The sequence below is a fragment of the Lactuca serriola genome, chromosome 7 (assembly GCF_051521515.1).
Source record: "Lactuca serriola cultivar US96UC23 chromosome 7, Lser_US96UC23_V15, whole genome shotgun sequence".
NCBI lineage: Eukaryota > Viridiplantae > Streptophyta > Magnoliopsida > Asterales > Asteraceae > Lactuca > Lactuca serriola.
In genome coordinates, this window is record NC_136414.1 from 36,096,669 (window position 1) to 36,111,755 (window position 15,087).

Genomic DNA, 15,087 nt, shown 5'->3' on the forward strand with positions numbered 1-15,087 from the left:
GAGAAAAAGTGTGAACACCCGAATGGGTAGATGAATTGAAGAAAGATTGGAATGCTCAAAGTTGGGGAAGGACACCCAACACCCGACACCCGACACCCCAACTCAAACCCATTTGTCTTATTCTCAACGTTTGGGTTCAAGTCGCGAATAGAAAAACCATATTCTCACATAACTTCATCGAAAAAGTCAAAAACAGGAAGATGAAACCCAACCTCGAAATTTGCCACCAGAATACCAACCTTCCCCGCTAGCGGTTGATAAATCGTAATAACGGGAGTTGAACCCCATGCTCAGGCATAAACCCAAACCGGAACTGAAGAAACTCGAACTCCTCAAGCGTAGGGGTAGTTCAAGATCTGGTGGGGGATATCGTGAACCGGAGAAGAAAGGCATAGGAGAAAGGAAAAGCGACAAAGAAAAACGAGATGGATGGTTGTGGCAACCCGATATTTCGAGACAATGTAATGTAAAACCAATCAAATCTAGGACAAAATATAACATTCCTAAAATCTTATTTGGGTTAAATAAAGTAGTAGGAATCGTATCAAGGTTTTCGTACATATAAAGAACCCTAAAATCCGAGTTATAACGAAGAAGTTATGACCAACCGAAGATTCTCGGCAAAACCGGCAACAGTGATTAAACGAAAAACGCGAAGTTTCAATACAATAGTTTTTAGCCTTAAGTATCTAAATGAAAGTTATAGATAACCTCAAACCGTGAGCGTACATAAAAAGAACGTCCAAAACCGACGTCGGATAAAGAAGTTATGAATTTTTGAAGAAAATTCCTTAATCACGTCATTTTAATAAATAAATAATAAAAATAATTTCATAATTTGCCAACGGAATCTAAACGAAAGTTGTAGATCTTAGTCTCACCTATGCGTGGATATAAAGAACGTCGAAAACGGAGTTCGTGTGAAGGAGATATGAAATTTAGAAGTTTATTTAAAATAAATATAAATTTAAATATAAAATCTTGGTAATATCCGAAGGGGAGTCAGCAGATAGGACCAGAGTACGCCCCGCGTACTCGAATCAAGGGCCTCGGATCGTCTACGTCGCCCTATGCGAAGCTACCGACCCGCCCCATCCGACCCGCCCCGTCCGACCCGTCCCATCCGATCCGTCCCATCCGAAGCCGAGGCAGTCGAGGACTCGCTCATGCATGACGTATGCGTACGCGCTGCGTACAAACGTACGCCCCGCGTACCGAGGCTTCTCAGACCCCCTATAAATAGAAATGCGAGGGTTCCGGGAAAATCACCCCATGTCTCTCCTTTCTCTCACGATCTTGCCTCGATTTCCGTGCCCGTTCAAACCCGAAGCGCTGGTCTTTTTGCTCAAGTCCTGAGGGTCGATTTTACTCCCGAGATTCTCGAGAATCTCGAGAAAAATCTGTTTCCCAAGACGAAACTCTGCCCGGTTTTCCATCTCGCTATCTTCAAACTTTCAAGTGAGTTCATACCCCTTTAATCAACCTTTGAAATGATTTTAAATGTTTTAAATACTTATGGGGGGGAATACAAGTTAAATACTTATATTTATTGCTTCAATCACATGTGATTAATAACTAGGGAAACCAGTGATTTTATCACTGTTCAAACTGTCTATCAAACTGTTTTACTTCAAAATGTTTTACAAACCCTTTTACTTTTCAAACTTATTTACAACTGTGATTCAAACAAATGTTCCTTATACTTAAACTGTTTTATCAAACCTATGCCTTCAAATTGTTTTATAGATTGACATCAAGTCGATCTCTTCTTAAAATAATACTTATGTTTCAAATGTCTTATAAAAACTTATTTATGCTTTTATATTATAAATTGCATGCCCATATATGTATAGATGTATAAATAACGTTTAAAGGGCTTAGGAAGGCCATCCGCCCTATTTCATTTTTCTCGATTTGGATGTGGTCTGGTGGGATTTCGGGTAACCATCCGAAGGTCGTTTCAATATTAATTATATATCAAATATACATATATAGACATAAAAGTACTTCCATATTCATATGTACTAGACACCCCATTAGTAAGTTACCATCGGGGTAACACAGGATCATACTATTACAACTGTTAGATCAATGAGTCAGTTCATTCATGAGTCCATATACAACTATACTATGAGAACATATACAACTATACTAGGAAGAGAACATATACAACTACACTAGAACGAGAAACATTACCCTTACATTAATACGTTAACAATTTTGATCCACTGTATCGGAGCATGCCTTAAATGTCATGGCCCGAGTTGTAGCCAGAATTCTCTTGGAGGGAGAGCGTTGAGTTTGCGTATAGATCTATACTGGATTGACTATCCTACACCTTGCTGCTAGCTACAGCCGGACCTGCAGGTCTGCGGGTGCCAAACGTCATTCCATTATTACGACCATTCGTATGTCGTTGTTACCAGTCGATAGCATGGTGCAATTATCACATTTTACCTTAATATAAATCCGGTTTAAGGTAGTTAGTACAACAGTAGTTACTATAAAACTAAGCTACAGTACTACAATGATTTACCCATTACATATTTTTAGTGATAACCTCACTTGAACTTTAATGTACAAACTATATTTTGTTAAAAGATAGCTGCACTTGGGAAATTACACACTTTTACAACAAACGAACATACAAAACAGTTAAGCCTTGGTAGAAGGCTACTTTATTAGAAAATATAGGTTTTTCTGAGAGATTCAAACTTTTACAAACACTTACATACATTTCACGAACTTATACTTGAGACACGTTCAAACGTTTTTGATAACAAACACCGACACTAAAATACTTATGAACTCACCAGCTTAATGCTGATAAACTCTTTCAAAATAACTTGTATTCTCAGGTCATCAGTAGACAGGTACCGATGCCAGCTTTTGAGGAGGTGGAGCGCATTCAAGACTCATCATATTATTATTTTGATTTACCTTATATTTTTGGTGTCTAAAACTGTACATAACACGCTTGTATTAAAATTATACATTTAATGCAATGGATGATGTCTTTTGCTTATTTACATTTACAGTGTTGTGATACTTTACATGACGTCCTCCGCCCCAGAACGTTTCCGCCGTTCTTGGTTTTGGGGTGTGACACTGGTATATGGAGAAATGAAGCATGTAACCATTCCTAAAAACAGGGGACCCCTAAATAAGTCGCGAAGCGATGGAACTGAATAGTTCTGATAGTGGAAACTGTTTGGTTAGAAAGGCTCTATTACATCAGAAATACGTCACGATCTGTTCTCACCAAACACGTGCCCAAATCCACGCTTGAATAACTCAGCTAGCCTGAGAAAATGCTAGCATTTACTAGCCTAGGGGAGTTGTTGACATATCCTACCAAGAATACATCAAAGGGTAAATAGAGCGTCAACCAGAGAGCAGCGTGATAAAGGAATGCCACAAAGGCGACCCCCATAAATGGGGCCCACGTCTCATACAAGATAGAAGAGTACTTCTGACTCCCATAGAGAGAAGGATAGTGCTCTGAATCCCACCTCCCGACAATACAGCACCAATAGCAAACAACCATGTGCGGGACATGTCTAACCAATGAAAAACCTCCATGACCTGATGGACCTGAAAAAGGTAAAAGATATTGTCGGGGATCTGTTCCCCTAAGGACATGTATAAAGATGTCCCTTATCATCCAAGAGAAGGGATAGATGATCTTCTATCTCTCTCCTCCTCTTGAATAAACAAAACCTCTCATCTCTTAACGAAGAAAACTAACTTGACTGTCGGAGCTTCGTTCTGGGAGCCCTCTGTGGATGATGTCTAATGATTTTCTTCTCTTGCACTATGATCCTCAGGCTTTCTTCTTCAGACATCAAAGAAGACGGTGTACATTCGGAGACATATCACAACAATATATATATATATATATATATATATATATATATATATATATATATATATATATAAGAGTTAAAATATTATATGTGTGAGATTAATAAATATTTTAGTCAAATGAAGACTAGGCCTCATTCATGAAATCATGTAATAAGAGAGGCATAAGGAAATGACCTATAAAATGATCGTTGAATGAGTGTCCTTTTCACCCACCACTTCTTTAAGTAGTGGATTATCGTTTGCCGAAAGGGTTATGATATGACATTAATCGCATTAAAAGTAAAATATAAAGTAATAGAACATTCTGCAAAATCCCATTCTATTTACGTTAGAAAAAATATGAAATTGTATGTTAATCCATGAAAACACACATTGTTTCTTTGTTAGTCATTAGTGGAGTGTGTGGTTAACCAACACACTAATTTAGGATACAAAGTTTAAATGGTGGTACAAATCGAAATTTTTGATTGTTGATAATTGGCATGCCAATGTGAGATGTTAAATGACATCAAGGGTGTTACACTATTTTGCATGGTTATTCACATCTTGTTTTTGATTATTGGTATCCCAGTCACAAATCGAAGAGCTCAATCCGAGATTAAGCATGCCAATGAAAAATTCAATGAATCTCGAAAGATCTAGGAATTTTATAGAGATTGAAATTGGTAAAGTGGCTTACCTACCTAAAATAAATTCGCAATTTGATTAAGACATACCTCTTCTTGTTATGAATTGTATTTATGGATCCTAGCCTTATATATTTATTTGGGTTAAAAAATTAAGGATTGAATCAACTAACTACAACTTTATCTATTATTATAGATGTCTAGAACTGGTGATCTTCCTCCTCCTCCACCACCCACTCAAACTTGAATTTCACTATATCGTCAATTCTATCAACAGACAAGCTTATTGGTCCAAACTACATGGATTGGATGTGAAATTTGAAGATGACACTTTGCTATGAGAACAAAGTGTATGTTATTGAAACTCTTGTTCCTGGAATTGATGTTGCAACTGCTACTCCCGAGGAAATTGTTGAACATAAACAACATGCTGATGATGTCATCAATGTCGCTTGCATTATGATTGATACAATGACACTTAATTTGCAAAAGTCCTATGAGGACTATTGGACCTATGAAATGAAATTCGCTCTTGCTCAAATGTTCCACAAGAAACAAAACAAGAGAGTTATAAGGTTGTCAAATCCCTAATGACTTGCAAACTGAAAGAAGAGTAATTTATATGTTCTCATGTGCAAAAGATGTAGAGACACGTGGAAAGACTAGAAAAGCTCAATGTGAATTCAATAAGGTGCAAACCATTTATATGGTATGTACTCTATAGAAATCAATAACACTTAAATTTCAAAATTCTTGGATCCTTGATATAGGATGTAGTTTCCATATTTGAGTAGATATGCAGGGACTAAGGGAAAGTTAAATGGTCGAGCATGGGAAGCTGAACCTGAACATGGTGAATAGGCGTACTTCAGCTATTAGCATGATTGGGACTTATAGGCTTGTGTTTGGTGATAATGTTAGGCTTTATTTAGACAATTGTTGTTATTTTTCAGAAATGACAAGAAACATAATTTCTTTTCACGCTTTATTTAGACATGGTTATCGTTATGTGTTTGAAAATAATAATTCTGCAACTTTGGTTTATAAAAAAATGGTGTTTTTATTTTTAAAGCTTATCCTTGTAATGGCATATATGAAACTGTTGTTTTTGTGAATGAACTTGGCAATAATGTATTTAATATTGATTCTTCGAGTGGTTTAGACAAGGCATGATTATGGCATTTTCATCTTAAGCATATAAGCAAGAAACACATTGCCCAACTCCAAAAGGATGGAGTGTTGGAATCGTTGACCTGAAGTCGGATGATGAATATAAATCTTGTCTATTAGGAAAAATGACTAAATCACCTTTCACAAAAACTTGTGAAAGAGATGAAAGAGTGTCAGTCCTCATCCATCCTAATGAATGTGGTCCTTCTAGGTCTGCCAAAAAGGATGCTAATCGTTACTACATGACACTTACTGATGATTATAGTAGATATGGCTATATTTATTTAATCAAGCATAAATTAGAAACCTTTGAAAAAGTTTAAGGAGTTTAAGCACGAAGTAGAGAATTAATTGGGCAAGAAGATAAAGATGATCTGATCTAATAAAGGTGGAGAATATCTTAATATCGAGTTCAAAGGCTATCTTAAGGAATGTGGAATAGTTTCATAATTGACACCTCTAAGACACCACAACTTAATGGTGTAGCTAAAAGGCGAAATCGAACATTGCTTGACATGGTTCATTCCATGATAAGCCAAGATTTAAAGCCAATATCATTCTGGGGGTATGCCTTAGAGATAGCCGCCCATATCCTCAATCTTGTTCCAACCAAGAAGGTTTCCAAAACGCCTCATGAAATGTGGAGCGGGAAACCACCCTTACTCGCATATATCAAGTTCTGGGTTGTGAGGCTCTCCTTAGATGCAAGACCCAAGACAAACTGGAACCTAAAGCCGAGAGGTGTATTTTCATTGGTTACCCATATAAGTCATTTGGATACTTGTTCTACAGACCCATTGATCGTGGTCTTTGTAGCTCGAAGTTAAGTCTCTAGTTAGAGAGAGCTCATATCCAAAGAGGACATAAGGAGTACTACGGATCTTGAGGAAATTTAGGAGTTATCATATGAGGAAATCTTAGATCACAATAGCACTTAACCTGAGGATGAAATTCCAGTCGAGCCCATTGACAATTCGTTACTTTTTCGTCGACCAGGTAGAGTTAGTATGCCACCCTCGTTTTATGGTTTTTATATAATTATGGACGGGGACATGTTTACCAGTGATAACACACTGGTAAATCTAGATGAGCCAACTACAAGGAAGCGATGGCAGGCCCTGAGGCTGCTAAATGGAAAGAGGCAATAGATAGCGAGATCCAATGCATGTATGGTAATCAAGTACGGACCTTGGTTGCTCATATACCTGATCGAAAGAAAATGGGTTGTAAATGGATATTCAAGACGAATACTGAAATAGATGGTAATGAAAAAATGTTGTAAGCTAGACTAGTTCTGAAGGGTTTTACTCAAACCCAATGGGTTAAATATGATGTGATTTTTTCGCTAGTTGCCAAGATCAAGTCGATTAGGGTGATGCTTTCCATAACAACTTTCCATGATTGTAAAGTATGGAAAATGGATGTTAAAACCACTTTCCTTAAATGGAAGTTGACTTAGGATGTTTACATGGCTCATCCAGAAGTTTTTGAACATGCCAAATACCATGAAAATGTGTGCACGCTTGAGAAGTCTATCTAGGACTTAAACAAGCATCTCGCAGTTGGAATATTTTCTTCCATTAAAAGGTCAATGAGTTTGGATTTTCTAGAAGTGAGGATGAGTCCTCTATGTATGTAAAGGCTAGTGGGAGTGTAGTGAAATTTCTAGTTTTGTATGCTGATGACATACTCCTTATAGGATACAATATTCCAACTTTGCAAGAAGTGAAGTCTTGGCTTGGAAAATGTTTCGTTATAAAGGATCTAGGAGAGAAAACTTACATTCTTGGAATAAGGACTTATAGGGATAGAAAAAGACGTTTGTTAAGGCTTATCCAGAGTACTTACTTGGATAAAATATTGTAACGACTCAATATGGAGAATTCCAAGAAAGGGGATTTACCCATGCATCATACTGTCAAGTTGAGCAAGGGTCAATGTGCTTCAGCTATAGGTCAATCATGTATGCTATGAATTGTACTTGTCCTGAGGTGGCTTATGCTTTAAGCATGGTTAGTCGATATCAATGAAATCTTGGTGCAACTCACTAGACAACAGCGAAGAACATACTTAAGTATTACGGAAAACCAAGGATAAGATCTTTGTTTTCGGTGTCAAACATGAAATTAAGGTGAGTGGTTATAGTGATGCCATCTTTTAAATAGATTGGGATAATAGTTATTCGCAACTTGGTTGGGTATTTCTATCGAATGGTGGAACATTAACTTGGAAACGTTCCAAGCAACAAACGATGGTTGATTCCACTTGTGAGTCAGAGTACATTGCAACGAGCGAGGTGACAAAGAAAGTAGTTTGGTTAAAGAATTTAATTAGAGATCTTGGAGTTGTTCTGTCAATCTAAGATCCCATGGAGATTTTCTGCAATAAAGAGGGTGTGGTTGCTTTGACAAAAGAACCAAAGGATCATGGGAGATCAAGACACATCGTAAGGAAATACCATTATATTTACATCAAGTTGAAGAGGGAAAGCTTGTGGTGAATCATTTATCTTCATATGATAATCTTGTTGATCCTCCCAGAAAGGGGTTAAGTAAGATCAAACACTTCAAACATGCCAGAAGCATCAGATTAAGAGGTGACTATAATATACCAAAGTAAATTGTAATTATTTTTGGTGATTAAATAATAAAGATTTATTTATGAGTTTTGACTACAATCTTCAATGTTTATTCTTTTGTTTCTCTTTGCATGTTTACTTCCTGAATAATATCTTATTTGAAATGCCACAGTCGGTCATACTTCTGGGAGTAGGTATTGATTTAAGACTGTCACGGAATATTTGTAGATTCTTCATGGTGATTAGACATTACATAGGGATTGCTACAATATTCATGAGTACTTGAAAATAAGGATTTTAAGTATTGGTTAAATTCACGCTTAAAGATTACTTCATGGATTCAATCACGAGTAATTCTAATACGACAATATATTTTATTCTAAAAAACAAAGATATAAAAGTCATAGTTTGCAAGTCTATAGTGTATTGGTTTTGCATCAACACATCCATAACTGGATGTAATAAAATGAAATTCCATGTATAGCATGACGAGTAAAAGTTATCGTTATATAGTCAAAGTTTATTTGTCCCTTTTGCTTATTAAGGAAAAAGAGATATTGTTGGTCCCTCAATGATTTGATATTGCCATTATAGTGTTGGGCCAATCCTAGACAAAATTAATGTATTCAATTCGTAGCTTGGTCACATCATCATAAATCGGAAATCGAGAAACAAAATCTTGGACTACGAGATTGATTTGTATCCCTATATCGTATCCATGTGATATCTTAAAGAATGAAAGAATAGCTTATCACTTATCTTAGGGCTAGCATCTGATCTATTTAGAGTTTGGAAAAGGCTTTAGAAAGCACTCTTTACTGGTTATTCAAAGACTATAGTTGGCGACTTATCAATGTGGGAGACTGTTGGATTAAAGTGTTTAAGGTCCTAATCAAATTGGTATAATCTTAGTAAATAAAAGTAAAGTTCTTTTGGGCTTCCCTCATAATCAGAAAATAGTTAGGATTGATATTGAGAGAGAGAGAGAAAATGATTTGTTAATGTATTATATGATGAATACATTAAATATAAATAGTTAATAATTAATTAAGAGTTAATCAAAATTAAGTAGAAATTAATCTTGGATTAATTATAATTAATTAAGAGCACAATAGTTTAATTGCAATGGTTCAATACAATTCTAGAACCTCCCATAGTAACTGTTTGGAGAGGTTCAAGATGTATTCTGGAGGCCTCCAATAATAGATAAGGAAACAAATTTAAGTCATGTTAATATATTATTATTTTAATATTCAAATCAATGTTTCTAGTAGCTATATATAGGGACATACCCTAGCCAAAATCGAACCTACACACAACACATAGAGAATTCATTTTCTTTTCCCTCATCTCTCCGTATTTTCGATCCTATGGTTGATCTAGAGTTTGTGTGTGAACTATTAGAGACATTCACATTATTTGTGCTTGCTTTCCAAGGAAGAATTCAAGAGGTTTATTTACATTATTCGAATTTTGCAATAGGTATGCATTCTAACTATGTGATTTTTGATTTTCATAGGTTAGAAGTTTTCTTCATAAGTATGTTGTTATAACTTGAGAAAAATCCATAATAATCTAGGTTGCATGTATCCATAATTTGATTAGGTTTCTGCTGTCCAATAGCTTGTTTGTAACCTTAGAAAACCCATCAACTTGAATATCACTAGGAGTCGAGGATTGCTTGGATTTCACTAAAACCAAAGTGAGTGCATGATTTTATGGGAAAATTAGATATATATCACTTTGACTCCATATGTTTTACATATCCACACATGTTAAGCTTCTCGCATATCTATTAACGTCAAAAATGCTTTTAAAAGATACTTAAAAAAGAAGATGTTGATATATCTTTTTATGTATCATGTTTTTGTTGCTTTATGAGTAATTCCTTACAAACGTTGATGATACATCCACAGTTGGGATGTAACTATTAATTCCTTAAAGTTTTATTATTAGGAATGCTTATGATTGTTGATTAATGTTGCAGCTTAGATATGTGAGGCATTACCATAACTTATAATACAAATGTATGCCGTTTGAGTTATTTATGTTACCTGATGAGTGCATGACTTAAGATGAAAATTAGATACAAATCACTTTGATTCCTTATGTTTACATATCCATACATGATGAGCTTCTTACATATCTATTAACTTCAAAAATTCTTTTAAAAGATACTTAAGAAGAAGATGTTGACATATCTTTTTATGTTATATAGTGTTGTTGCTTTATGAGTCATTCCTCATCAACGTTGTTGATACAGTCACAATTAGGATGTAACTATCAATTCCTTAAAGTTTTGTTGTTAGGACTACTTATGATTGTTGATTAATGTTGTAGCTTAGAAATATGAGCGCCTATTATCACTTATATTACAAATGTATGTCGTTGGATTTATTTGTATTAACCGATGAGTGCATGACTTTATGAGAAAATTAGATACAACTTACTTTAAATTCCTTATGTTTTCCATATATGTACATAATCTTCTTACATATCTATTAATGTCGATAATTCTTTTAAAATATACTCAAAAAGACATATCTTGTTATATACCATGTTGTTGCTTTATGAGTCATTCCTCATCAACTTTGTTGATGCATTCGTGATTGAAATGTAACTATCAATTCCATAAAGTTTCGTTGTTAGGATTGTTTATGATTGTTGAATGATGTTATTGCTTAAAAATGCGGGCCCCCATAATCGCTTATAATACAAATGTATATAGTTGGAATTATTTGTGTTAACTGCTGAGTACATCATTTTATAGAAAATTAGATATAAATCACTATGATTCCTTATGTTCTACATATCCGTACATGATGAGCTTCTTGCATATGCACTAACGTCAAGAGTGCTTTTAAAAGATACTTAAAAAGAAGATGTTAACATATCTTTTTATGTATCATGTTGTTGCTGCTTTATGAGTCATTCATCATAAACGTTCTTGATACGTTCACAGTTGGGATGTAACTATCAATTTCTTAAAGGTTCATTGTTAGGACTGCTTATGATCCCATCATCACGTATAATACAAATGTATGTCTTTGGAGTTATTTGTGTTAACATGTTATTTTCATTGTTGTTATTCTTGTTGGTTTTTATTTTTGACTTTAAAAGCATGACTAACTAGGTTTTAAAGTGTAACATTTTTATTTTGATGTGTATTCTAAGCAATTGAGAAACAAATATATTAAAGTTCCAATGACATTTTGAAGATTGAATTTCGTAAATGCTATGGAAATTCCTATGATGAACATTTATCGACATATTTTGATATCAATATGTGGTATTAAGTAAAATATGCTTTCAAATGTCCATTAAATCATATGATGGAAAAAAAATAAACTTTTTAAAAATGTAAATATATTTTATTAAAATTTTATAGAGTTTCATGCATTTTATAGATAGAACTAAAAATATTTTGATAGAGTTATATGGAAAATAAAATTTTGATTTGACAGTCGATTAAACTTTAAAACGTATTATGGATATTATTTCTGTATTATGGATATTCTTATTAGAAATATTATAATTTATTTTGGTTCCAATTTTTATTCTACGTACCAAACACTAGTTGGGATAGTGTTCCAATAGTGAAAGCTTTCATGTAATGAAACATTACAATAATATGAGAATATCTTGTTTGCTTACCAGGTAGGAACAGAATAAACCATTTCTCAACCAAAATTAATTATTCTATTGTGCTGATATGAATTTCACAATGCAAAACATTAATCATTTCTCAATAAAATGTATTGGAAGTTTACAAATGTAAATTTGCATTTATACATTCTTCAACAACACCCATAATTTTTAGAAAGTTTTACACTTCTGAGGTTCGGCAGTCTTTAATTGGTTATAACCGGTCCTATATATATTGGACCTTCGAACTAGAACGATCTTTTTTTTTTCAAGTTGAGACGGGTCTTTGTTCATCTCTATATGAAACTCACTGAATCTAGAAAGACGAAAGAAAGTAGTAGATTAATATATTTTTTTGTTATTTTAGAAAAAAAAAAAAACAATACGGGATATCGTATCACACGACAAAGTAATATCTATAATGTTCCAAACCATATTTCTGATCTAATAAAATTATCCACCTAATCATATAAGATACATGTATTACATTATATTACATTATATTTATCATCCAAATTCTATAAGATATATAGAGTAATTTAAAAGAAATCTAGTTGCGTACCACAATAAAACCCTAGCAGTCAACTTCAACTCAGTGGAGTATTCCGAGAGGCATCAGCCACAAGCCGTCGCCCTGAAAAAACGACCGGACAGCATAGTAGCATGAACAGCAACTCAACCGTAAACATCATACTTGTCATCCCCATGTATATCACACTCTTCCAATACCACAAAACCCTCTTCCAGTAAGGATGACGAGCTTCTAGCTTTAAAGTTGCTGTATATATCTCCGGAATACCACCTCCTCTTGCAAATTCTGCTCGTTGTTCAAGGACAACTCTTGAACAAGATGTACGGACGTCGTTCTTTTCAGTATACCCTTGAAATGTTATGTCCAGAGTTTGGGATTCAGATGAATAGCCAGCAAGAAGAGGAGCTAACTTGAAGAAGGTCGACAAGAGCCGAATAGGTTCACTTCTAAATGGAAACATGGAAGGCTGCCGGATAGTTGCGATGGGTTTTCCGTCATCGGAGAGGAAATCTACCCTCACCTTAAGTCAGAAATGAACGTTATGAGATGTATATAATCCAACAACAAAAGATGAATAGATGATCATGTTATGATCATGTTAGTCACGTACCTGAAAAACCCCAAGATTTCTGTTGTACTCGGATTCTGGTAATGTTAAGGAGACAGTGGCCTGAACTTCACGATCGAAATGGAGAACTTGTGATTCTGTAGCTCCGATGTTGGTCTTTTCGATGAGCCCTGGAGAAGACGAATTTGAACAGGAAATTATGGGAACAAACGCCATGGGAGTATCTCGTGTGTAATCAAAGATCAACTCCTCTGTCATATGTTCAGGCTCTGACACTATCCATTTCATCATTATGGCACTAAGAAGGAAAGATGAAGTTACCACACAAACTAAAATGAAAAAACAGTAAGCCAACCGCAACAATACGTAACTGATCTGGTAGATTGAGTTCCATGAAAACTTATGTTTTGCAATCCATTGGTATACAACCGATAAGGGATCAGACGCAAATATGTACGAAATTTGTAATAGCCATATCGGGAGTGTGAGATAGGTAGAAAACAGTTGTGTTTGAAACCCAAGAACTTTAAGGATAAGTTCAGATAAGGTAAGAAGAAGAATCGGAAAAGAATTTGTAGGCGAATTTACTGGGATAGACTCATAGTTGATCGATCTTCCATTGCTACCGACACTAGTAATCGCAGAACTCGCCTCCGCCATTCCGTGTAACGGACTTCCATCACCGACAGAACTCTGAGGCCGAGTAGAGTTTGATTTCTCGTAATTGTTCGCACTCCATGAACGATTATGCTTCTTCCGTTGAGAAAGAGGACTACCATGTCGATCAAAATCAATCAACCCATCGGGGTTGTTTCTAAAGAACTGAGAGTCGCACATATCTTCTGAACTCCGCTGAGAAACAGGTCGACGACGGCGGAGGCCGGAAGAGGAAAGAGATGATGGAGAGTCCGGCGTGTGGTCAGATAGTACATGAACTGTAGATTCTTCATCGTTGCTGCAAATGCTATGATCAGGCTCGGAACTAGAATGGGATTGATTGGAAGCAAAGGTATTTGTGGCATTGACATAAGGGAATTCTTCTTCAACGGTGTCGTGGAAATCGGCTTCCAGATTTCCGATTATCATGCTATTGTTGTTGTTTTCGGACATCGATTCAGAGCATTGTTGTTCCATTGAAGAGGAAATGGCAACATCATCAACAGTTAGGATTTAGGATTACAAAATATATAGTTTTAAATGGATGCTTATAACGAACTAAATTTACTTTTTGGGTTTTTCAATTTTCTCGTGTTTCATGAGGACTTGGAGTAATCGTGAAATAAGTGTATCATATTCTCATTTATTTTTTGGCTTTTAGGAATATCTGAAAACATTTTTTTTATGAAATATCTCAATATTTTCAACAAAATCATCTTTGATTGCATCATTCTACAAAATAGATGATTTTTCACATCAAGATGTAAGTAAAAGGGAGAATAAGTTGTGTGAGTCCTTTTAGTTAATTCTCTATTAAAAACTATGGCCATATATATTAAGGTTATAACACTATTATATATATTCTGTTGGATATTATTGAAGAGTTGCATGGGTTCTGTTGCTAAGAAACCAAAAATATTAAAAGAAAACATGTTGATTATCCGTTAGCTGGTGTTTTGCCATTTTATGATGCTTGAATTCTATAATGAGATCTTAATCCATTTTGATGAGAATCCCCTCTATGTCTCCACTTGCTACCGATTCTACAATTGATGTCCTAATAAAATAGTTTAAGACTTTTAGATAATGTTAAATACCTTTTGCAAGACTTGGACTATCTAATACATTCAAACTATTCTTGAAAGATGAGTACCAATTAGAATTTAATGTTTGTTACGATATTGACATTAGGAACAAGTCATGTATGGAATGCACCAAAAATATGCAAAAATTTTTGGTAAAGAATATGCAATAATGTTGTAATTAGATGATATAACTATAGATAAATAATAGTAATCATCTGTGTTTAACATTTTAAAATTTAAAACGCACAAGTTCAACCTTAAGGTGACCTATCATTAAGGACTTTTAAAAATTGAAAAAATCAAGTTGCATAATTATGGTTTAATAAAACATATTCTGTAATAAGCAATAAGTTGAAATT

At 34.7% G+C, this 15,087-nt stretch overlaps 1 protein-coding gene across 2 annotated transcripts; it reads right to left on the bottom strand.

Annotated features, from left to right (window-relative positions):
- Positions 1-11,958: 11,958 nt before the first annotated feature.
- On the bottom strand, positions 11,959-14,167 carry LOC145063192 (seipin-2-like). 2 transcript variants are annotated; one of them, XM_079010778.1, is made up of 3 exons: positions 13,029-14,167; positions 12,449-12,938; positions 11,959-12,202 (listed from the first exon to the last, which is right to left on the bottom strand). In XM_079010778.1, the coding sequence occupies exons 1-2, from the start codon at positions 14,118-14,120 to the stop codon at positions 12,474-12,476; spliced, it is 1,557 nt and encodes a 518-aa protein (XP_078866904.1). In that variant the 5' UTR covers positions 14,121-14,167; the 3' UTR covers positions 11,959-12,202; positions 12,449-12,473. The 2 variants fall into 2 exon arrangements, with proteins under 2 accessions (XP_078866904.1, XP_078866903.1); XM_079010777.1 differs by lacking the exon at positions 11,959-12,202 and having other exon boundaries at positions 12,309-12,938.
- Between the last annotated feature and the right edge of the window lie 920 nt (positions 14,168-15,087).

What these genes read in the sequence shown, in the direction of transcription:
- LOC145063192 (XM_079010778.1), bottom strand. Translation starts at nt 14,120, where the DNA reads ATGGAACAACAATGCTCTGAATCGATGTCCGAAAACAACAACAATAGC. An exon ending in GAAATCTTGGGGTTTTTCAG is followed by an intron (nt 12,939 to 13,028) that starts GTACGTGACTAA and finishes TTCTGACTTAAG; the next exon opens with GTGAGGGTAGATTTCCTCTC.